We start from the raw sequence: 25,400 nt of genomic DNA, 5'->3' as shown, positions 1-25,400 counted from the left end.
GTCTACTGTAAGTGAATTTAAGATTTAGGTGAGAGGGTAATGGTTTCTGCATTGGACAGCTGTTTGAGATTTGGAAAGCAGCATGGCGTAGTGTTTTTTGGAACGCTTTTAAAGGTGAAATGAGAATTCCACTCTAATGTCTGCTGTAAAAAATGGCCGACTTCCATTCACACTTGATGCACTTGTGTCCTTAAATAACTCAGAGAGGAGTTGTAATATTGATGTATTCTGTCTGGGTAACCAAGGGCAGAACAATCTGTAAACTAGACACTTTCAGTTGTACCATATCACAGGAAGAGTTTGGTACATGCACTGTGCTTACAACAAGAAGGAAAATGTTTTTTGTGGCTCTTTCACAAGCATTGAATCCCTTCCACATCTAAGTCCATGTACCCCTTTTTCATAATGGCACCTTGTTGTCCCCAGCGATGCATGGGATGAATGATATGTAACCTGCACTAAATGCAGAATCATATTCACTTTGATGCATTTATAGACATTCAGACATAGTGTACAACACACCAGCTCTACTCTGCCATTCGGAATGAGCTTCACATTCTCCTAACCAGGCCAGGATGATGCATACAGCTCTTCCTCTCTGACCTGACTGATGTATCTCTCCTCAGTGGATGTCAAAACAGAGCCCAGTCACAGTGGGAACGTGACATTTGACCCAGTATCACACTGCGCCTGGCAGATTGAGATTACAGGAGAAACAGGATATTTCACTGTGGTTTGCCAGATTTACTGATATTTCCCTTAATCTGAGCGTCAAATCCTCAGATCCCAGATCAAGCATGATCAGTACATGGGGGAAAACGGACTATTGCGACAGAATCCAGGCCAACAAACTAGGGCTCAATCAACTGAGAGACTAGCGTAACGCTCATTCTTCCTCCAGAGTCTGGACACAAAGGTAACTTGTGCCAAGTCATTCTCTTTCAAAGGGAGAATCACAAGATTCTCTAAACTTTTTCATTTACACTAGTCTTTGATAGGAGAGGAAACATATCTTTGCTACATACAAACCTAATCCATAGCGTATGTATAATACAAGAACGTAGCAGATTTTCTGAGGTTTCCGGTGTAATGTTCTTGCTTACGCCTATGGGTGTGAAATTGAGAGGGGGTAGGGCACTTGTATCCTCTTATTTTTTAACATAGCTAATTAAGTCAGGGATTTCCAATGGCTTATCTGTTCCCTCTTTCTCTCTCTGCCCTCTCAGGAAGCAGAACATACTGTACAGTTCAAGCTACAGTATACACGTATGGTTGACGATGACTCACAAGTCAATGTGTGTACATGTCAGGGGTTCTGTGTTGCAACCTGACATTAGGTTGGCTATACAGCACACAGTGATGCAGAGCACATTTCCATGGCAACACATGGAATCTCACATGTGACACCCAGGTTGTCATAGCAACCAGAGAGAGGAGACATGACTGGTGGAGCTGTGTGACTTGGTGGCCATATTTCTGGCATTTCCCTTAGTCATAGCACAGTGTACACTAGTCTATGGACCCACACTCTTAGAAGTAAAGGAGCCTGGAAGAATCTTTTGGGATTCTAAAAATTGTCACACAGGGGGAACCTATCTAGTTCCAAAAGGAACCCCTCTGAAATGAGTCTTCGAGGTACCCCTGTGTAAATGTTCAAACCAGAACCTTTTTGTGATGGGACGGGGTTGAACGTTGAACCTTTTTAATAATATATTGTAGAGGCGGCAGCCTATCAGAAGAGTGGAGGCGTGGCTTCCACCCATTAGAGTAAATGTCCTTCCTGGTCATCGTGTTAAGTTTATACACTGCAAATTTCAATTGCCCTTGAATGTGTGTGCATATTACATATTCTAATGTAATATTCATACTAGAGGTCGACCGATTAATCAGAATGGCCGATTAACCGATTTCAAGTTTTCATAACAATCGGAAATCGGTATTTTTTATTTATATATTTTTTTTTACACCATTATTTAACTAGGCAAGTCAGTTAAAGAACACATTCTTATTTTCAATGACGGCCTAGGAACGGTGGGTTAACTGCCTTGTTCAGGGGCAGAACGACAGATTTTTACCTTGGCAGCTCGGGGATTCAATCTTGCAACCTTACGGTTAACTAGTCCAACGCTCTAACCACCTGATTACATTGCACTCCACGAGGAGCCCGCCTGTTACGCGAATGCAGTAAGAAGCCAAGGTAAGTTGCTAGCTAGCATTAAACTTATCTTATAAAAACAATCAATCAATCATAACCACTAGTTAACTACACATGATGATTGATGATATTACTAGTTAATCTAGTGTGTCCTGCGTTGCATATAATCGATGCGGTGGCATTCGCGAAAAAGGACTGTCGTTGCTCCAACGTGTACCTAACCATAAACATCAATGCCTTTCTTAAAATCAATACACAAGTATATATTTTTAAACCTGCATATTTAGTTAATATTGCCTGCTAACATGAATTTCTTTTAACTAGGAGAAATGGTGTCACTTCTCTTGCAACAGAGTCAGCAGTTTGGGCCACCTAGCTCATTGCAAACTGTGTGAAGACTATTTCTTCCTAACAAAGACAGACAACTTTGCCAAACGGGGGATGATTTACAAAAGCGCATTTGCGAAAAAAGCATCGTTGCACGACTGTACCTAGCCATAAACATCAGTGCCTTTCTTAAAATCAATACACAGAAGTATATATTTTTAAACCTGCATATTTAGTTAAAAGAAATCCAGGTTAGCAGGCAATATTAACCAGGTGAAATTGTGTCACTTCTCTTGCGTTCAGAGTCAGGGTATATGCAACAGTTTGGGCCGCCTGGCTCGTTGCGAACTAATTTGCCAGAATTTTACGTAATTATGACATAACATTGACGGTTGTGCAATGTAACAGTAATATTTAGACTTATGGATGCCACCCATTAGATAAAATACGGAACGGTTCCGTATTTCACTGAAAGAATAAACGTTTTGTTTTCGAGATGATAGTTTCCGGATTCTACCATATTAATGACCTAAGGCTCGTATTTCTGTGTGTTATTATGTTATAATTAAGTCTATGATTTTATAGAGCAGTCTGACTGAGCGATGGTAGGCACCAGCAGGCTAGTAAGCATTCATTCAAACAGCACTTTCGTGCGTTTTGCCAGCAGCTCGTCGCTGTGCTTTGCGCTGTTTATGACTTCAAGCCTATCAACTCCCGAGGTTAGGCTGGTGTAACCGATGTGAAATGGCTAGCTAGTTAGCGGGGTGTGCGCTAATAGCGTTTCAAACGTCACTCGCTCTGAGACTTGGAGTAGTTGTTCCCCTTGCTCTGCATGGGTAACGCTGCTTCGAGGGTGGCTGTTGTCGATGTGTTCCTGGTTCGAGCCCAGGTAGGAGCGAGGAGAGGGACGGAAGCTATACTGTTACACTGGAAGTACTAAAGTGCCTAGAAGAACATCCAATAGTCAAAGGTATATGAAATACAAATCGTATAGAGAGAAATAGTCCTATAATTCCTATAATAACTACAACCTAAAACTTCTTACCTGGGAATATTGAAGACTCATGTAAAAAGGAACCACCAGCTTTCATATGTTCTCATGTTCTGAGCAAGGAACTTAAACGTTAGCTTTCTTACATGGCACATATTGCACTTTTACTTTCTTCTCCAACACTTTGTTTTTGCATTGTTTAAACCAAATTGAACATGTTTCATTATTTATTTGAGGCTAAATAGATTTTATTGATGTATTATATTAAGTTAAAGTAAGTGTTCATTCAGTATTGTTGTAATTGTCATTATTACAAATAAAAAATATTTAAAAATCGTCTGATTAATCGGTATTGGCTTTTTTTTGGTCATCCAATAATCGGTACCGTTATCGGCGTTGAAAAATCATATTCGGTCGACCTCTAATTCATACATCTATGCTCACTTCGAGGCAAGCAACACTGAAGCATGCATGAGAGCATCAGCTGTTCCGGACGACTGTGTGATCACACTCTCCGTAGCCGATGTGAGTAAGACCTTTAAACAGGCCAACATTCACAAGGCCGCAGGGTCAGACGGATTACTAGGACGTGTACTCCGAGCATGCACTGACCAACTGGCAAGTGTCTTCACTGACATTTTCAACCTGTCCCTAACTGAGTCTGTAATGCCAACATGTTTCAAGCAGACCACCATAGTCCCTGTGCCCAAGAACACTAAGGTAGCCTGCCTAAATGACTACACGTCAAGACACGTCTGTAGCCATGAAGTGCTTTGAAAGGCTATTCATGGCGCACATCAACACCATTATCCCAGAAACCCTAGACCCACTCCAATTTGCATACCGCCCCAACAGATCCACAGATGACGCAATCTCTATTGCACTCCACCCTGCCCTTTCCCACCTGGACAAAAGGAACACCTATGTGAGAATGCTATTCATTGACTACAGCTCAGCGTTCAACACCATAGTTCCCTCAAAGCTCATCACTAAGCTAAAGACCCTGGGACTAAACACCCCTCTGCAACTGGATCCTGGACTTCCTGGCGGACCGCCCCCAGGTGGTAAGGGTAGGTAACAAGGAACCCCTGAACTGAACATACTGTACAGTTCAAGCTACAGTATACACGTATGGTTGAAGATGACTCACAAGTCAATGCGTGTACATGTCAGGGGGTCTGTGTTGCAACTTGACATTGGGTTGGCTATACAGCACAGCCAACCCCTCCTGTACTCCCCTCCTGTACTCACTCATGACTGCATGGCCAGGCAAGACTCCAACACCATCAATAAGTTTGCCGACGACACAATACTGGTAGGCCTGATCACCGACAACGATGAGACAGCCTATTGGAAGGAGGTCAGAGACCTTGCCGTGTGATGACAGGATAACAACCGCTCCCTCAAAGTGATCAAGACAAAGGAGATAATCGTGGACTACAGGAAAAGGATGACCGAGCAGGCCCCCATTCTCATCGACGGGGCTGTAGTGGAGAAGGTTGAGAGCTTCAAGTTTCTTGGTGTCCACATCACCAACAAACTATCATGGTCCAAACACACCAAGACAGTCATGTAGAGGGCACGGCAAAGCCTATTCCCCCTCAGGAGACTGAAAAGATTTGTCATGGGTCCTCAGAATTTCAACAAGTTCTACAGCTGCACCATCGAGAGCATCCTGACTGGTAGCATCACCTACTGGTATGACAACTGCTCGGCCTCTGACCACAAGGTACTACAGAGGGTAGTGCGTACGGCCCAGTACATCACTGGGGCCAAGCTTCCTGCCGTCCAGGACCTCTATACCAGGTGGTGTCAGAGGAAGGCCCTAAAGGAGTCAAAGACTCCAGCCACCCTAGTCATAGACTGTTCTCTCTGCTATTGCACGGCAAGCAGTACCGGAGTGCCAAGTCTAGGTCCAAAAGGCATCTTAACAGCTTCTACCCCCAAGCCATAAGACTCCTGAACAGCTAATCAAATGGCTACCCAGACCATTTATATTGTCCCCCCCCTTTTTTACACTGCTGCTACTCTCTGTTTATTATCTATGCATAGTCACTTTAACACTACCTACATGTACATATTACCGCAATTACCTCAACTAACCTGTGCCCCCGCACATTGACTCTGTACCGGAACAGCCTGTATATAGCCTCGCTACTTTTATTTTACTGCTGCTCTTTAATTATTTGTTATTTGTAATTTGTTATTTATCTATTTTTTACTTAACACTTATTTTTCTTAAAACTGCATTGTTGGTTAAGGGCTTGTAAGTAAGCATTTCACTGTCAGGTCTACACCTCTATTCGGTCGGTGCATGTTACAAATAAAATTTGATTTGATATTAACATGATTGCACATAGTAATAAAGTGGTAACTATTCCAATTTTGGGATTTGCATAGGCTCAAGGAACTCCTACACCTCTGAAAGCCACATTAAAGCTACAAAACTGTCAGTGTTCAACCTTAACATGTGATGACAATACAACAGAACAGATAAACAGGAATGACACTTACTCCCACGGATGGCCAAACATATCTATCTGAAGGGGTTCCTTAAGGTTCTCCAAGGTTTCTCGAGTCACCACTGTCATAACTCTCCTGTGACGATCTGAAGGATCAGGTTACAGTGGGTCCGCTCTACAGCGTGTTCTCTCCCGTAGAGGGGGAGAGCGGGAAGTCGGCTGTTTTATGGCGGTCATAAAATACAGAGAGACCTTTGTGTCAGGACCCGGTGAGAGAAACAGTCACTAATAGTCGGCAGAACCCAGAAGATGAGGCAGACTCAGCAGTACTAGAGATGGTGGTTTAATAAAAGGACAAGATCTTCAGGCAAAGAATATAAATCCACCACGTCCAAAAATAAAGCCAAGAGGTACAAAATGGATATCCTCCAAAATACAAAGAAACTCCACAAAGTGGCAAAAACAGCAGGGAAAAACAAACCTCAAAAGACTACTCAAAAATACACAAGCACTAAACCAGAGAACCTCTGGAAAATCCAATAAGAGAAATATATGTTCACAACAAGGCTGGGGCTGGGTGCTAACATACAAACAATGAGCAAAGAACTGAGGAACACACAGGGTTTAAATACTAACAAGGGAACGACACACAGGTGCAAACAATAATTAGAGCAAGGAAATTAGAGCAAGGAAAAAACAAAAGGTACAAAAAAGGTGCAATGGGGACATCTAGTGACCAAAACCAGAACAGTCCTGGCCAAAACCTGACAGAATCCCCCTCCTAGGAACGGCTCCTGACGTTCCTACCAGCCTTCTCAGGGTGGAGGGCCCTGAACTGACGAATGAGGTCAGGGTCCAGTATGTCCTTGGCAGGAACCCAGGAGCGCTCCTCGGGACCGTAGCCTTCCCAGTCCACCAGATACTGCCAGGACCGCTGCACCCGGCGGGAATCCAGTATCCGGTGGACGGTATAAGCCGACTGGCCTCCGATGACACGGGGCGGAGGGGGAGGTCTGCCTGCCGGGATAAGGGGAGAAAAAACAACAGGTTTTAATAAAGGAAATGTGAAATGTTGGATTGATCTTAAGGATCTGGGTAAGTGCAGGCGAAAAGTAACGGGATTGACTCTCCTGTGCAATCTTAAAGGGACCGATGAATCTCTGGGACAGCTTACGAGACTCCACCCGTAGCGGGTAAGTCTTTGTGAGAGCCATACTCTCTGGCCGGTACAGGTAGGACCGGGACGCGACGTCTTTGGCTTGTCGCTGGTACTGCTGTGAGGAACGCAGAAGATTAAGACGGGCCTTCTTCCACGTAAGCCGACAGCGTCTGATGAACCTCGAGGCTGAAGGCACTCTGACTTCTGCCTCCTGGTCCGGGAACAATAAAGGAGCATAGCCAAACTGACACTCGTGCGGGGATATACCAGTGGAGGAGGAGCACAAGTGTTTGTGCGCGTACTCGGCCCAAACAATGAAGGATGACCATGTGGACGGGTTGTGGAAACCATACATCTGAGGGTGGTTTCCAACTCCTGATTCATCCTCTCGGTTTGGCCGTTGGACTCCGGATGGTACCCTGAAGATAAACTGGCCGTGGCCCCTATGAGTTGGCAGAAGGCCTTCCAAAACCTTGAGCGAACTGGGACCTCTGTCGGAAACCATATCTTGCGGAATGCCAAAGACTCGGAACACATGGTTAATCACCAACTCAGCTGTTTCCTTGGCAGAAGGTAATTTGGTCAAGGGAACAAACCTGGCCGCCTTAGAAAACCTGTCGATGATGACTAGGATAGTAGTATTACCATGGGATGAGGAAGGCCAGTAATAAAGTCCAACGAAATATGGACCAGGGTCGGTGGGGAATAGATAAAGGGTGAAGGAGTCCTTGAGGGCGGAGGTGAGAAGATTTTACCTGGCAGCACACGGGACAGGCCTTGACGAAAGTGCAACGTCTTCTCTTATGGTGGGCCACCAGAACTTACGCTGAATGAACTCCAAGGTGCGACCTACGCCCGGTGACAGGTGAGGCGAGAGGGGTGCCCCCACAGAAGGACTTGGGATCTTGCTGCCTTGGAACAAACAACCGATTGGCAGGACCTCCCTTAGGACCCGGTTCGATGGCTGGAGCTTGTCTCACGGTATCCTCAACTTGCCACGAGATTGGAGCCACGATCTTAGCGCAGGAAGAACAGTCATGTCAGTATCTTCTCGAATGGCAGGAGAGTAGACTCGTGACAAGGCGTCCGGTTTGAGATTCTCGACCCGGTCTATAGGTGAGGATAAACTGGAATCGGCTGAAGAAAGAGACCATCGAGCTTGTCTGGAGTTCAACCGCTTCGCCTGCTGGATATACTCCAGATTTTTGTGGTCCGTAAGCACTTGAAATGGTGAGAAGCCCCCTCGAGCCAGTGTCTCCTTCCTTCAATGCCATCTTAACCGCTAGGAGTCACGATCCCCCACCATCGTAATTCCTCTCGGCCGGGTAAGCCGGTGAGAGAAGAAGGCGCAAGGATGAAGCCTCTTGTCTTCCCCCTCTGAGACAGGACAGCTCCAACACCAACCTCTGATGCGTCTACCTCCACCACAAAAGGTTCATCCGCCGTCGGTAGTGTCAGGATGGGAGCAGAGAGGATGCGCTGCTTGAGTCCTTGGAAGGCCGTCTCAGCTTCTCTTCCCCACAGAAACCTTGTGTTGCCACCCTTGGTTACAGCTGAAAGAGGGGCTGCCACCGAGCTGAAGTTCTTGATGAACTTGCGGTAAAAGTTAGTGAAGCCCAGGAAACGCTGAACTTCCTTAACGGACTTGGGGGTGGGCCAATCCGCTACCGCCCCTACCTTCTTGGGGTCCATCTGGACTCGACCGGGTTCCACTACAAATCCCAGAAATTGTACTCGAGAGGAATGGAATTCACACTTTTCCGGCTTAACGTACAAATGGCTGTCTAGGAGGCGTTTGAGCACTTGTCTGACATGCTTAGTGTGTTCTTGAAGGGAGCTCGAAAAGATGAGGATGTCATCCAAGTAAACAAACACGAAAATGTTAAGCATATCCCTAAGCACATCGTTTATGAGCGCTTGGAACACAGCCGGGGCGTTGGTCAGGCCGAAGGGCATCACCAAGTATTCGTAGTGACCAGTAGGCGTGTTGAAAGCGGTCTTCCACTCGTCACCGGGTTTGATCCGCACAAGATGGTATGCGTTCCGTAGGTCAAGCTTAGTGAAGACCACTGCTTCCTGGAGCAGCTCAAAGGCTGTGGCCATAAGGGGTAGCGGGTAGCGGTTACGGACGGTTATGGCATTAAGTCCCCGGTAGTCGATGCAAGGACGTAATCCACCGTCTTTTTTGGCCACAAAGAAAAATCCTGCTCCCGCCGGCGAGGTGGATGGACGCATGAGGCCTGCTGCCAGAGCGTCCTTGATGTAGGTATCCATAGCAGCTCGTTCGGGAGGAGATAGGGAAAAGATCCGACCCCTGGGGGGGCAGGTGCCCGGAAACAGGTCGATGGGGCAATCGTAAGGTCTATGGGGTGGTAGTTTGGTGGCCCTCTGTTTGCTAAATACCGGTTTGAGGTCATGGTAACACTCGGGAACTCGGGACAGGTCGATGGATTCTAGAGACTCGGGAAKGGAACTCGGGGAACTWGGGAAGATACAAGTGGCTTGGCACGTAGGACCCCACTGCTTGATAGTGCCCACWGACCAGTCGATGTGAGGGTTATGGCTGTGAAGCCAGGGGTATCCAAGGACGAGAGGGAACTCGGAACACGAGGTCAGATGAAAGTTCATCACTTCCTGGTGTTGGGAAACTGAAAGWCGCAAGGGGGTAGTGACACGAGTGACAAGTCCAGATCCCAAAGGGCTTCCATCCAACGTAGTAACCCTTATRGGRTCACTWAGAGGTTCAGAGGGAACGCCATTYTCCTTTGCCCAGACACCATCCATGAAGTTACCTGCGGCTCCAGAGTCTACCAAGGCTTGAAGGGGAAGCTCGTGGTTGTCCCAGGAAAGGGTAACTGGAATGAGCAGGCGGGAGTTGGATGGATGGGAGGAGGTTATGTTTCCCATTACAGTCCTCCCAGGCCTGCACGGGAGAGTGCGTTTTCCCTGGAGCCCGGGACACGTGGAGAGGAAATGGCCCGGTTTGCCGCAATATAGACAGCATCGCTCCCTCATCCGGCGGTCTCTCTCAGCCTGGGAGATGCGTCCAACCTGCATGGGTTCCGGTGGAGTCAGCGGGGATAAAGGTGGAGACTCGGAGCTGGGACCGATAGGAGCTAGGGTGAGAGATCTACGGTTGAGCTCTCTCTCTCTCAGACGCTGGTCTATGCGTGAAGCCAACTTGATCAGGGACTCGAGGTTGTMCGGTGGTTCCCGAGTGGCCAGTTCATCTTGGATGGTGTCGGAWAGACCCTTCAAAAAACACACTGTGAGCGCCTCGTCGTTCCAGCCACTCGCTGCTGCCACCGTGCGGAACTGGATGGCATAGTCCGTCACGCTGCGCCGACCTTGGCTGAGAGTCAGGAGCTGTTTGGCTGAGTCAGGACCCCTGGTGGGATCTTGAAACACTCGCTTGAATTCTTCAGCAAAGGTAGAGTAGCTGGCACAGCAGGGACTTTGGGCATCCCACACAGCAGTAGCCCAGGCTAGGGCTTTTTCCGACAGCAGGGTGATGATATATGCTATCTTGGACCGGTCGGTGGGAAACGACGAGGGTTGCAGCTCGAAGGAGAGAGAACATTGGGTGAAAAAMCCCYTACAAACACTCRGATCACCTGAGAACCGTTGGGGAGGCGGCAGACGAGGTTCAGCCAGGGGGTTAMCTGCCACGGGCATTTGAATCTGATGAACTGGAGCAGAAGCGGTTGCAGGRGAAAGTTGATCAGAAATCTGYTTTATGGAAGTYATCATCTCCGACAGAAKTTGAGAATGTCCAGCCAKTAAGGCYTCTTGCTGAACCAGAGCAGCTTCGTGACGTTGGACAGTCCCCTCGTGGTGGGACAGCATGGGAAAAAAGTCCTGGGTACTGGCTGCCTCTGGGTTCATTTTAATGGCTCATTGTTTCTGTCAGGACCCGGTGAGAGAAACAGTCACTAATAGTCGGCAGAACCCAGAAGATGAGGCAGACTCAGCAGTACTAGAGATGGTGGTTTAATAAAAGGACAAGATCTTCAGGCAAAGAATATAAATCCACCACGTCCAAAAATAAAGCCAAGAGGYACAAAATGGATATCCTCCAAAATACAAAGAAACTCCACAAAGTGGCAAAAACAGCAGGGAAAAACAAACCTCAAAAGACTACTCAAAAATACACAAGCACTAAACCAGAGAACCTCTGGAAAATCCAATAAGAGAAATATATGTTCACAACAAGGCTGGGGCTGGGTGCTAACATACAAACAATGAGCAAAGAACTGAGGAACACACAGGGTTTAAATACTAACAAGGGAACGACACACAGGTGCAAACAATAATTAGAGCAAGGAAATTAGAGCAAGGAAAAAACAAAAGGTACAAAAAAGGTGCAATGGGGACATCTAGTGACCAAAACCAGAACAGTCCTGGCCAAAACCTGACACTTTGGACATCAAAAGTTTGAATAATTAAACAATATTTCTATTTTTGAGAATGTGGGAGTGGTCCATGGACACTTAAGGGACAGTCATGACGAGTGTGTTTCATTTGGTGATCTCATGAAGGACAGGAAACACTCAATACTGTGTCTTTGGTTGTGTACACTTCTTAATTATGGGGTTACATCTAAATATTGTAAAAAGTATGTGATTAAACATGAAGCTATTTGTGAAAAGATGTAATGTTAACCTTCTAAATGAGAAAATATGGGTTTTAATTTCAAGTTAACCAAATCAGTGGCCACGCCCACGTGAGTATAGACATTACACCGGCGTCATGGACCGTCCTTTTCTCAGAAGTGTATAAACCCCACTCCTGACGAAATGTACATTAGACTAGAAAACATGCAGCTGACGCTACATGTGAAGTGGTTAAATTAAGAACTACAACTCTATAGGCCATCAGACTAGAAAACATGCAGCTGACGCTACATGTGAAATGGTTAAGAACTACAACTCTATAGGCCATCAGACTATAAAACATGCAGCTGACGCTACATGTGAAATGGTTAAGAACTACTGAGACCATACAGCGTGGACCTTTGGCTACACGGCTGGAAATGGTTCAACTCTGAGACTATCGATCACTACAGAATAAGAGCAAATCCTAGACGTAGAATTACTAGTCTGCAGCTGGAAATTACGTAAGACTAGTACGAGAATACCGACAACCGCAGAAGTATCTATTCTATGCAACGACCATCTGTGTGCCTGACGTATCCATTACAACAAACACTATCCAGAGCCGCTGAGAAAGCTACAACCACGAAAGACATTGTGACTTCTGGGGAAGTTAACCAGAGACTCTCTGATGAACTGACTCTCCAGCAGACTTACCGGCGAGTCCAACAGAGAAGACAACCACGACATACAGGCGTAAATATATACATTGCAATTATTTTTGAATGAGCGGCCGTTCATGTGCAAAGGATTAGCATTTCAATTAATATAATTATCAATTGTGTGTAGTGAATCCATTTTTATCTATCCCGCTCTTTATCTGTCCCCACCCCTTTCCATTGTCTACCAAGCCGTCATACCGGTTTAGTCGACTAGGGACTTATCAATGCATTGTGTTAGTAACCAATGACTATATTGTTTGTTTATGTATTTCTGTGATTTGTTTAGTTAGTTAGTAAATAAATAATTAAGCCAATTTGTATATCGCTGATTCATTATGGAGGCTAGGGTTCGTGCAGATATCCAAGTGTTTGCGACGTTCAGTAATGAGAACTGATGAGGTAATAACAATACATTAATACAAGACTGTACTCTATAAGATATGAAAATATCTGAAGAGTCGATTCGGGAAATAAAGACTCTATAAACACTTTCCCGTGGTGCCCCAACTACCTAGTTAATTAAAGTTGACATAATTAGTTTAATCACATAATAATAATTATACATAGAGAATTGATTGATAAAATAACAGTCTTTCCATTTAATGATAGTCACAGACTATCTAAGAGTGTAGATTATGAAATCCACTAAAACATGACATCAGTCAGTCTTCCAGTTTGACATTACCAATGATCACTGTCTGTGAAGCTCTATTGTCAGAATCCCTGATGGCTACAGACAGAGTATGGGAGCAGCAGCACGTGTTTCTGATCATCATCACAACTGATGGCCTGGAGAGGCGCGTGTGTTGTATACAGGTGGTTATTAGAACAGAGACCTGTGACAGGAACGAAGCAGAACAGAGCCATGGCCATTGGTAATACAGTCAGCTCATTACAGTTAGTTTTTTGTTGTTGAGCGGATGTAGACTGCAAGAAGCCCAAACATATATAATATTTGACTAAAACAATACATTTCAAACCTTGCTTACATTTGTATATAGACCCATAGCTGAACAGAACTCTTTACCAATCCATATTTCTCAGGAAAAAAAGTAAATCCATCCCAAATAAAAGAACATCTAATGTGATAGACCATATGACTGGACAGGAAATTGAAAGCATCAACTGACTGTTAAGTGTGTTTCCTGTCAGGTATTTTAATTGTCTGTATGGTCTACTTGTTGAATGTTTGTGAAGTCTTGATTTGTAATGTCTTATTAATTGGTGTTGGACCCCAGGAAGATTAGCTAGCATTACGGCGTTAGCTAATGGGGATCCTAATAAAAATTACAAATATGATCACATATACAGGTAACTGCCAAAATAATGGAAACAGTTGAGTAAATGAGGGATACAAAGTATATTAAAAGCAGGTGTTGTTTCCACACAAGTGTGTTTCCTAAGTTTATTAAGAAATTAACATCCCAGCATCCTTAGAGCATGTATAAAAATGCTGGGTAGGCCATTATTTTGCCTTCCATGGCTATGCCCCCATAGGATGACAATTCCCCTATCCACAGGGCACGAATGGTCAACGAATGGCTTGATGTGTATGAAAACTATGTAAACCATATGCCCGTCTCAGTCACCAGATCTCAACCCAATTGAACACTAATGGGAGGTTCTGGAGTGGTGCCAGAAACAGCGTTTTCTACCACCATCAACAAAACACCAAATTATGGAATTTCTCGTGGAAGAATGATGTCACATCCCCCCAGAAGAGTTCCAGAATCTATGCCAAGGTGCATTGAAGCTGTTCTGGCTCGTGGTGGCCCAATGCCCTATTAAGACACTTTATGATGGTATTTCCTTTATTTTGCCAGTTACCTGATTCTCTCTATTACATGTGAGAATACTTTGGAACAGATTCTCAAAATTAAAATCACTGATTTGCTGGTGTTTTTACAGTCTTTTATGTCCAACAATAAAATAAAATAAATTTGGCCCGCGAGCCGCCATTTGAGGAACCCTGCCCTAGATGATTGGCCAAGCTCACACCCCAGCCCAGCCTACCAGACACCACTGGGTTTACTGTAGGTGTTTTTTTCTTTACGTCTGTATGAGTAATACAGTAAGTGTGTCTGTGTAAGTGTCTGTGTGTGTGTGTCTCTACGTGGCTGTGTTCTGTGGGTGTCACGCCCTGACCGTAGAGATCCTTTTTTGTCTCTATTTTGGTTGGTCAGGGCGTGAGTTTAAGGTGGGGATTCTATGTCTGGTGTTCTATGTTGTCCTTGTTTTGTATTTCTATGTGTTTGGCCTGGTATGGTTCTCAATCAGAGGCAGCTGTCTATCGTTGTCTCTGATTGAGAATCATACTTAGGTAGCCTGTTCCCACCTGTTTTGGTGGGTGATTGTTTTCTGTTTAGTGTATGTCACCTTGCAGAACTGTTCGTTTATCGTTTTTGTTGTTTTGTTCTAGTATTCGTATTCATTAAAAGGAATTATGAATACTTACCACGCTGCACCTTGGTCTTCTCCTTCTCCTCTATACGACGATCGTTACAGAGGGTGATGAATACAGTGCGTTCGGAAAGTATTCAGACACTTTGACCTTTTCCACCATTTGTTACAGTCTTATTCTAAAAAGGATTAAATCGTTTGCACTTGAAGAAACTTTCAAAGTTCTTGAAATGTTCTGGATTGACTGACTTAAAGTAATGATGGACTGTCGTTTCTCTTTGCTTATTTGAGCTGTTCTTGCCATAATATGGACTTGGTCTTTTACCAAATAGGGCTATCTTCTGTATACCACCCCTACCGGGTCACAACACAACACAACTGCTCAAACGCATTAAGAAGGAAAGAAATTCCACAAATTAACTTTTAACAAGGCACACTTCTTAATTTAAATGCATTCCAGGTGGCTACCTAATGAATCTGGTTGAGAGAATACCAAGAGTGTGCAAAGCTGAAATCAAAGCAAAGGGTGGCTACTTTGAAGAATCTCAAATATAAAATACATTTTGATTTGTTTAACACTTTTTGGTTACTACATGATTCCATATGTGTTATTTCATAGTTGTGATGTCTTCACTATTATTCTACAATGTAGAAAATAGTAAAAATAAAGAAACTTTTCACTGGTACTGTAAGTATTCAGACCCTTTACTCAGTACTTCGTTAAAGCACCTTTGGCAGTGATTACAGCCTTAAGTCTTCTTGGGTATGACACTACAAACTTGGCACACCTTCATTTGGAGAGTTTCTCACATTCATCTCTAGAGATCCTCTCAAGCTCTGTCAGGTTGGATGGGGAGCGTTGCTGCACAGCTATTTTCAGGTCACTCCAGAGATGTTCAATAGGTTTCAAGTCTGGGCTCTGGCTGGGCCACTCAAGGACATTCAGAGACTTGTCCCGAAGCCACTCCTGTGTTGTCTTGCCTGTGTGTTTAGGGTCATTGTTCTGTTGGAAGGTGAACCTTCGCACCAGTCTGAGGTCCTGAGCGCTCTGGAGCAGGTTTTCATCAAGGATCTCTCTGTACTTTGCTCCGTTGATCTTTCCCTCGATCCTAACTTGTCTCCCAGTCCCTGCCGGTGAAAACATCCCCACAGCATGATGCTGCCACCACCATGCTTCACCGTAGGGATGGTGCCAGGTTTCCTGCAGACGTGACGCTTGACATTCAGGCCAAAGAATACAATCTTGGTTTCATCAGACCAGAGAATCTTGTTTCTCATGGTCTAAGAGTCTTTTAGGTGCCTTTTGGCAAACTCTAAACGGGCTGTCATGTGCCTTTTACTGAGCAGTGGCTTCCATCTGGCCACTCTACCATAAAGGCCTGATTGGTGGAGTGCTGCAGAGATGGTTGTCCTTCAGGAAGGTTCTCCCATCTCCATAGAGGAACTCTGGAGCTCTGTTAGAGTGACCATCGGGTTCTTGGTCACTTCCCTGACCAAGGCCCTTCTCCCCTGATTGCTCAGTTTGGCCAGGCGGCCAGCTCTAGGAAGAGTCTTGGTGGTTCCAAACTTCTTCCATTTAAGAATGATGGAGGCCACTGTTTTCTTGGGGACCTTCAATGCTGCAGAAATGTTTCTGTACCCTTCCCCAGATCTGTGACTCGACGCATTCCTGTCTCGGAACTCTACAGACAATTCCTTTGACCTCATGGCTTGGTTTTTGCTCTGACATGCACTGTCAACTGTGGAATCTTATATAAACAGATGTGTGCCTTTCCAAATCATGTCCAATCAATGTAATTTACAACAGGTGGACTCCAATAAGTTGTAAAAACATCTCAAGGATGATCAATGCAAACAGGATGCACCTGAGCTCAATTTCAAGTCTCATAGCAAAGGGTCTGAATACTTATGTAAATAAGATATTTCTGTTTTTTCTTTTTAATACATTCTAAAAACCGTTTTCGCTTTGTCATTATGGGGTATTGATTGATGAGGAACATTTTTATTTAAAAAATTAAAGGGGTCTGAATACTTTCCGAATGCACTGTATGTTAGTGACGTGTGTGCTCTCGTAGATTTAAGTTTAGCTCACAGAGAATGGTGTCCTAGTGTATTAGTGCCAGGTTTGCACTGTCCTTTGACATGAGGGGCAATGGCTCACACACAGACTCTTCTCCACCCAAACAAAATAGTTGAGTGGCAGTTTTTTAATTAGCTGTGAGCCCAGTATGGAGCAGTGTTGTTGTTCTGGCTGCTGATTTAATTAATAAGGAAAGGCTATTACACAGGATTATGACCTAATCCCTTCAATGCTGCATTTTACACACTGCGTCTTACATCACTTCCTGTGGCCAGCCCCTCCACAACAAGCTAATTCCTGCTGCATCCAATCAGAGACTTGATTCCAGCAGACAATTGGTTCCTCTCTCAAACCTGTTTTTATGAGTGCATTGTTGTTGTGAGTGTAATCTTTAAAGCTTTATTTTGAGAACGGCCCTTTGAAGAGCTGTCAACCACATGACAGGATTCTAACCATTTTACAGGCTCTCTAATGCAGCCTGCAACAGATGACCTCTTATTTCTGTCACTTACCGGGAGGGTGCTTGATTTTAGACTGGAAGACAGTGGACACACTGTGTCCGGAGTGGAGCTAAAGCTTGAGAATATATATTAAAGAATAGAACCTAAAGAACCTTGAAAATGAACGAATGGGTGTTTGTTTTGCAGTGAATATTACCAGACTAAGGTCTGTCTGGAGATAAAACTGTTAGCATCCTTATCCCTACTAATGCTACAAAGAATGTCATTACAAAGCAAAAATATCTCCTAATCCATGTCTTTGGTTAGGGCTATCCACACACACAAACCTACTTGGATCCTAATAGTAGTTCTCTCTGGTGGCTCTACTACTGGGGAGGTTCCCAGAGTCAGGGTGGTGTGGGTTCACTAGGAGGAGGTGTACTCAGAGTCGTGGAGTAAGCAGGCCATCTACCCCAAAAGATCTACCCAGATTTAATTTCAACCAGGGCTGCTTTTAAATCAACTGCAACTTAATTATGTTAAGTACCTAGCAGGATCCATAGCAACAGACCAGTTCAGCGACCCCTCCATGGTCAGAGACTGATGGTGGATGACAGGTAATTCACTTTAATCTGATCAGAGATGGAAATGAGAGGGAGAGAAGGTCTGTATGACACAGTGGTGGTGCTACTCTATCTGTGACAGCATACAGCCAGCAGCAGCCCTAGTGATGAGGGCTAAAAACAGCCATTGACAGCTAGCTAGCTCTCTCCCTGCTGGGCTGTGGAAGGAAGCAGCATCTGCCTGACTGCAGCTCACATCTATTCCCAGGACAGACAGCACCACACCACAGGCAGTGTTACCCACACCCACAACACTGTTACCGGTGTCACCTCAGCAGGCAACACCCACCTATCTCCTGGGGCCTTTAAAATGGAGACTGCTCCTCTATCTGACTGCAGTCAACACAAAGCGTTCTCCATTTAACAACCTTAACCAACTTTCAAAGGTTTAGGTGTTCTAGCTTTTAGGTATCGATATATCCCTGCAGCACACACAGAAGCATGACACACGTGAGTGGAAAGCTAGTCTCTTTTAGTAACAGCTATGTGTATTGACGCCATGCCTGTATCGATGCCTCAGACTGGTATGAGAGGCTAGTGGCAAGATGAGCACCAGTAAAATCATTTCAAACACTCTGTTGATGTAGAGGATAATACATTCATGAAATATTGAGTGTTTTTGTCCTGAATTGAATGTCCATTAAAACCCGCAAATTCAGATAAACAAAAAGGTGTAGTGGGTTCGCACTCAAAAAGATGTCGCATTAAGCTTACTTCATTATTACATTTTTGAAAATGATTTTCACTGCATCCGTGATAGCGTACATGCCGAAATGCTTTATGCAATATATTTTTGAGTGCAAACCCACTACATCTATTTGTTTATCTGAAAAATAGTTTTTACCAGATGTTTTTCCAGATAGTTATGGGATTTTTGCTGCACTTCGACTCAAGTTGGTAGAAGCGCTGTGTACTCCCCTCCTGACCTAAGTTTCTTTTGGTTTTCATTGGTATTTAGGCTGTCAGGGCAATGCCTCCCTCATTAATTAGGATTGTGTGATTTGACTGAAGGCTGTAGTAAATCCATCTTCTTAGGGGAGTCTAATCAACAGTATTACCTGCTGTTGCTCAGCTCCATCAATCCAACCGGGCCATGAATAGAGGCGAATCAATAGCCCTGTTTACACCTGGTGCTAATTATGTGTCCTTTGTCCGGAACTTGTCCACATTCGGATTGTGCCCATATATTTAGACAGGTGTAGACGATTAAAAGACACATTGTGATATGATTGTGATCAAATTTTATAAGTGTAAACGGACAAGATCAGGACAATATCAGGATGAGGAATGATGATAGCCCTGTTTATACCTTGTTCTAATGACAGCTTCTCCTCACACTTCCATCACTCTCTACAAAGTGCATGTGGCCCTGAATTAACCTTTACTTCCTCCAGTCTCCCAGTCATCCTGTAATTCTTTCTCTCTTTCTCTGTTCTTAACCCATCAGTCACATACTGCTAGTATGCTATTAAAACGGATTGTGTGTTACCTAAGATATCAAATCTGTTTCAACAGCCTGTAGTTACTTATCAATATTGACAGGAGGGTTGCATAAGGAGTATGCCGCCCCAGCCCAATCATTTTAAATTATTCAGTGTTTAAGAGGGGAACGTTCCACTTTAATTTCGATGACTTAGCATATATTGATGTGTGAGAGAGAGAGATGGAGACATGAGATGGAGACATGGGGGAAGAGATTGAAGCAGAGTGTATGTATGTGCATGTATGCATACTATATGAGAACATAGTTGTAACCTCTCCAGAAATGAACACAGCAGACTGAGACATCCAGTGTTGAGTCCCAGTGGTCCACAGACAGACAGAGACAGAGACAGAGACAGAGACAGAGACAGAGACAGACAGACAGACAGACAGATGGACAGACGGACAGACGGACAGTTATCTCCACTCACCCGGTTGAGTTGCTCCAGCAGGCGGTGGTTTTGCTCTGACAACTCCCTGATGGCAGTGGACTTGTCACGGTCGGCCTCTCTCAGCTGGACCTGATGGCGCTCCAGCTCTCCTTGCAGCTGCTGGACATCTATCTCCAGCTCCGCCACGCGGTCCCCCCACTCCCCCTCCCTATTCTCCAGCCGCCGCCGCAGTTCGTGCTTCTCCTGCTCCAGGTGCTGTGGGTGAGGGGAGACAAGGGACAGGTTTAGAGATGATACTGGACTGGAGGGACTAGGTTAGGCCTGAGACTAGTAGTAGTACTAGTCCTTGGATTTTGAAAGGATAGCACAAAGCTTCAGCTTTTCTTCTATCCATAGCTTGATAAGGCTGAGGCAGGGGGTGAGGGGATGAGGGTGGGCTTTTAATGAGAGCACAAGAGGGTCAGAGTATGGGGTTGGGATGGGTGGCATGGTTGGTCACAGGGCATGCTGGGTGATCAGTCCTGAACAAAGAGGCCTCATCAGGAGTAAAACACGGTTGGAAAAACGAAGTTGGTAAAAGGACAAGGAACAATATTAACTGCCCCTAAAAAGCTTTGAAATAGCTTGATGAATATTGTGCACTGGGTCATAGCATAGTACTGTGTTGTTAGAGATCAGTTTTGTGAGCAGATGTATCCTACAGTAGATACAATAGGCCATGCCCATGGTACATTTCCAGGGGATTAGACTTGTTCCAGTCCAGGCCAAGTGCAGTGGTGTGAGAGGGTTAATATAAGAATCTATGGGTTTTGGGGGCTTTAGTGACACTGCAAGATGTTGTGAACTCCTCCCCTCTAACTGTTGCAATGCTGTCTGTGTGAGACAAATAAAAAGTCATTGTAAGAATTGAGTGACCTCAGTCTGCTTTAAGAGTACTGTTTTGCTCCCAGAATCTGATTTCATGAAAGAGGCATTAGACTGTTATGACACTGTGTGGAGATGTTTGTAGCTGTACTGTAAGTTGTAGACAGTCTGAAAACACTGTCAAGACAGTTGTTTAAAGAGTGAAGTCTGCTCAACAGCATTACCAATAATGTGGTACGGTCTTAATCAGTTCAACGTGTTTACATACACTGCTTAACTCCACATTAATTGAATAATGATGGCCAAAACAACTAAGAATTGAAAAACGAATCTGGCATGATGGTAGCCTACAGTATTTGTCAGTGTGTGTTTGTACTACTAGCTTCTTACCTCAAGTTTATCGTTAAGATCTTTGTTCATTTTCTCATATTGCTTAGTCAGGTCTTGGTTTCGCTCTAGCAGTGCCTTGCCGAGTTTAGCAGCTAAAACCAAGTCCTTCTCTTTTTGACGGAAGAGCAACAAAAAGTCTGTATTCTGTCCCATTACAGGCGTCTCCAATTCGGATAACTCTTCCTCCTCCTCCTCCTCGTCCTGCTCCCCGGTAAGCATGGCTAATTCCTCTTCCAACGCCATCCCGAGGCCTCCAGAGCCGGTGTGTAGCAGCGAGTGGCCCTGAAATCCTCCCGTTTCTTGTGGGGTTTTGTTGCCCTGATCTAGCAGGTGCGCCATGCAGTCGCTTTCCAGTTCGGGTGGTGCTGAAATCGCGGCGGTAGATGTGTGCAAGTTGATGCAGAAAGCTGACATCGCCGCCCGGCGGACAAAAATAAAAGAGATTGACCAATTTATTTATTCCGACTGAACCCGCTCTGTCACTGGGTCGGGATGACCGGATCCTCTTTTTGTAGATAATATCTCCATAGATACGTTTCCTTGGTATCAAAATCACGGCAATTGCTAACTTGTCTGACTAAAATGTCCCTCACACTCGGAAGACCTTACACACCAGGCTCTCCCTTTAATCCTACAAACAGTGCCGCCTCCTCTGCAGCTGAGTTGATAACAAGCCTCTTGATGTCTGTTGCTGGCTATCTTGTATGTAAAGATTGTCGGTCCAGCGTGCTTTGTCCCCGCGTTAACCGCCCTGACGAACTCTAATCAGCGGTCGGTCTGTCCACCCCGTTGCGGCGGGGTCCCAGTACCCCATAATAGTTGGCACCTTTACACCCGAGGCATTTTGCAGAAGCTATAAGGCCTGTGCCAGATATCCAAAATACCCACTCGAGCAGAGCACGAGCCCGATGGCGCCACCTTCTTCCCTCCCTGGAATGCGCGCCCCACGTTGCTGACGTCAACAGCAAACTATTACAAATATCCACCCATTGGCTGAGGATGATAACGCCATATTTTGTTATTTTACATACAGCATAGGAATGGGACACGTTTAATAGGCCGCCAGGCATGGATTAAGCAGCTGCCTTCAATCATCCATATTAATGTAATGCTCTTTCTCTTATATACGAGATAAATGTATAAAAACAATCGTTGCTTCAAGATGTTTCAGTACAGTAGCTTCGCATCATCATCATCATCATCATCATCATCATCATCATCATCATCATCATCATCATCATCATCATCATCAATACCATCATCATCATCATCATCATCATCATCACCACAGTGATGATATTAGTGTGTTAGTCTGTTCTTTGACTATGATTTGAATATGGATTTGACTATATTTTTGTTATAGGTTGACAACATGAATATGAGTTTCTAGATGTTAGAATAACACACAGGGGTCCAGTGTTCATTCTAATTAACTCAATCATTATGACACACCCCTCACTATTGTCATTGGTTTCACTAATTGCACTGTTTATCTGCATAACCTGGTTCAAGCATTCATGACATTACCCTGAAGAAGGCACAGTGATGCTGAATCGTTGGTGATTTACCCAATAAATTACTGGGAGTTTATATGTAGAGTGTGTGACTCTCATTATTTTTAAAGCTTATAGTTTATTTGCCGTTAGTCAGCACCTCTACATAAAATAATTTTTCTGGGTGAGCGCCAGCTCATGTTTTTTATTCTACTTGGAGCTGTAAACATAAAACTGCATGAGAATATATTAATCTCCAGGATTGCTTTGTACACTGAGTGTACAAAACATTAGGAACACCTGCTCTTCCCATGACATAGAGAGACCAGGTGAATCCAGGTGAAAGCTATGATCCCTTATTGATGTCACTTGTTAAATCCACTTCAATCAGTGTAGATGAAGGGGGGGAAACAGGTTAAAGAAGGAATTTTAAGCCTTGAGACAATTGAGACATGGATTTTGTATGTGTGCCATTCAGAGGGTGAATAAGGCAAAACAAAATATTTAAATGCCTTTGATCGGGATATGTTAGTAGGTGCCAGGTGCACGGGTTTGAGTGTGTCAAGAACTGTAACACTTTTTCATCCTCAGCAGTTTCCCGTGTGTATCAATAATGGTCCACCACCCAAAGGACATCCAGCCAATTTGACACAACTGTGGGAAGCGTTGGAGTCAGTATGGGCCAGCATCCCTGTGGAACGCTTTCGACACCTTGTAGAGTCCATGCCCCAACGTATTTTGAGGGCAAAAGGGGCTGCAACTCAATATTAGGAAGGTGTTCCTAATATTTTTTACACTCAATGTATATGGTGCAGGTTGACGTTTATTGTTAATAATCTTGTCCTGAAGACAGAGCGGTTTCTGTCATAATTGGCCATATTGTAGAACATTTATGAAAACAAAAATAAGCTTTTTGGTCTTAAGGTTAGGGTTAGGCATATGGTTAGTACTGTGATTATGTTTATAATCAGATTTTTATAACTTTGTGGATAGGCCAGCTGATGACCACTCTGCAGAGCTGCCTCCAGGACAAGATTGATCACAATAAATGCAAACCTGTGTATGTGGCAGTGTAATGGCGCCCTCTGTGGAGAAGACATGGTATCTCATCACAGACTCAGCTCACTGGTTAGTATTTTATTTATTTTAATTTAACCTTTATTTAACTAGGTGATTGTGATACAGCCTGGAATCTAACCAGGGTCTGTAGTGATGCCTCTAGCACTGAGATGCAGTGCCTTAGACCGCTGCGCCATTTGGGAGCCCCAGAGTACAGTAAGTAGCCAGCCTCCTTTCCCTACCTACAGTATTTATTACTTGCCAATGTCTTAAACATATGAACAGGCACACGCACAAATGCACGCACACACACACACAAACACACACGCACGCACACAGTCATTTCGAGAAAAGGTATACCAGTGCAATGAATAACCGTACGAAATAGACAGTAGTAATAGGTAGGTGGTGGTGGCGGTGCATTAAGTATGCTACACTAACAGTCTCTGACTGTCTGGCACTAAGAAACTCTGGCGTGAGAGGAATACACAATGCATGGTGGGAATAGAGCTGTGGCTCCTTGTTATGGTTTTTGCTGATTTGCTTACACACTGAAAGTGAATGCTTAGACAAAAGCATCAAAACCTTAACTTTTGTAACCACGCCTTAAACAAAGTCCCCAAAAGTACAAACACATTTTCTGCTTCGCAATTCTGCAACACACTTTGCACTTTGTTTGCACTTTGTTTGCATTTCTGTAACACACTTGCAAAACACTACACACTGTTTCTTACATTAGACACTTCCTTCAAGAATGAAATCTCTTGCAATCATTGGGAAAACACTTTTATTCTAAATGCAAAACATACCTGAAATTGGCAACACCCACACACACATGAAAACATTTATACAGTAATATAACACCAATTAGTCTGAGCCTTAGCACTACAAATAGACCTCAGGTAAGCTCACCTCTTTTGTGATAACTTTGCAAACATGGAGGCAGTGAGAGCGAGAGGAAGAGGAAGAGAGAAGGAGTAGGATGAGGACGAGGACAAGAACAAAGAAGGGGACCAGGCAATAGACGGAGACATATTTCCGACGCCGTTAGGGCCACTTTGGTGGACCATGTCATAAATCATGGCCTGACGATGAGGGAGGCAGAGAGTCCAGCCCAACCGGAGTCGCTACACGGTAGCATCCATAATACGGACATTTAGACTGGAGAACAGGTATGTCTTCAACTTTCTACACTAGACTGTACCTATGTAATTGTTGCACATCATTCTGCATCACAGTACAATACAGTGTAGTCCTACAATATTAGGTCTATGCTCCTCAGTGAACCAAAAAAATAGGTATATTGCTGTGAAGTACATGTACTACAATTGTGATGTTACTGTGTACAGTATGACAGTACAGTATGTAAAAAGGAACATAACCAATGACATAATATTCTTGCATTTTCTACAGAACTGCCAGACGACCTCCTGAGGGTGGAAGGCAACGTCTGTTCACCCATGAACAGGAACTGGCTATTGTCAATCTAGTGTTGGCAAACAACACCATCCGCCTACATCAACAACGAGAGCAAATCATCGCAGATCACACAACATTCCATAATATCAACCGTGTCAGTATGTCGACACTCTGCCGTGTCTTGCATCAACACCAACTTACGATGAAGCAGCTGTACAGGGTTCCATTTGAGAGGAGCAGCGCTAGAATCAAAGACCTTCGCTATGATTATGTACAAGGGGTCTGTGGGGGCGCCTGCCTTGTCTGTAGCTTGTAGTTTTGACTGAATGTGTCTGACCCAACCCACCCCC

The 25,400-nt window shown here is 44.4% G+C and overlaps 1 protein-coding gene across 2 annotated transcripts in view; it reads right to left on the bottom strand.

The window, feature by feature from the left end:
* Positions 1 to 21,988, bottom strand: part of LOC111957445 (BICD family-like cargo adapter 1) — a 29,912-nt gene extending 7,924 nt beyond the window's left edge. For both annotated transcript variants that reach the window (XM_023978269.2, XM_023978271.2), the window contains exons 1-2: positions 21,080 to 21,988; positions 19,865 to 20,080 (exon numbers count right to left, since the gene is read on the bottom strand). In XM_023978269.2, the coding sequence (XP_023834037.1) occupies positions 19,865 to 20,080; positions 21,080 to 21,493 (630 nt within the window). In that variant the 5' untranslated portion in view covers positions 21,494 to 21,988. The remainder of the gene's footprint in view (positions 1 to 19,864; positions 20,081 to 21,079) is intronic.
* Between the last annotated feature and the right edge of the window lie 3,412 nt (positions 21,989 to 25,400).

The sequence above is a fragment of the Salvelinus sp. IW2-2015 genome, linkage group LG33 (genome assembly GCF_002910315.2).
Source record: "Salvelinus sp. IW2-2015 linkage group LG33, ASM291031v2, whole genome shotgun sequence".
NCBI classification, from domain to species: Eukaryota; Metazoa; Chordata; class Actinopteri; order Salmoniformes; family Salmonidae; genus Salvelinus; species Salvelinus sp. IW2-2015.
This window is presented reverse-complemented; position numbering and strand designations above follow the sequence as displayed.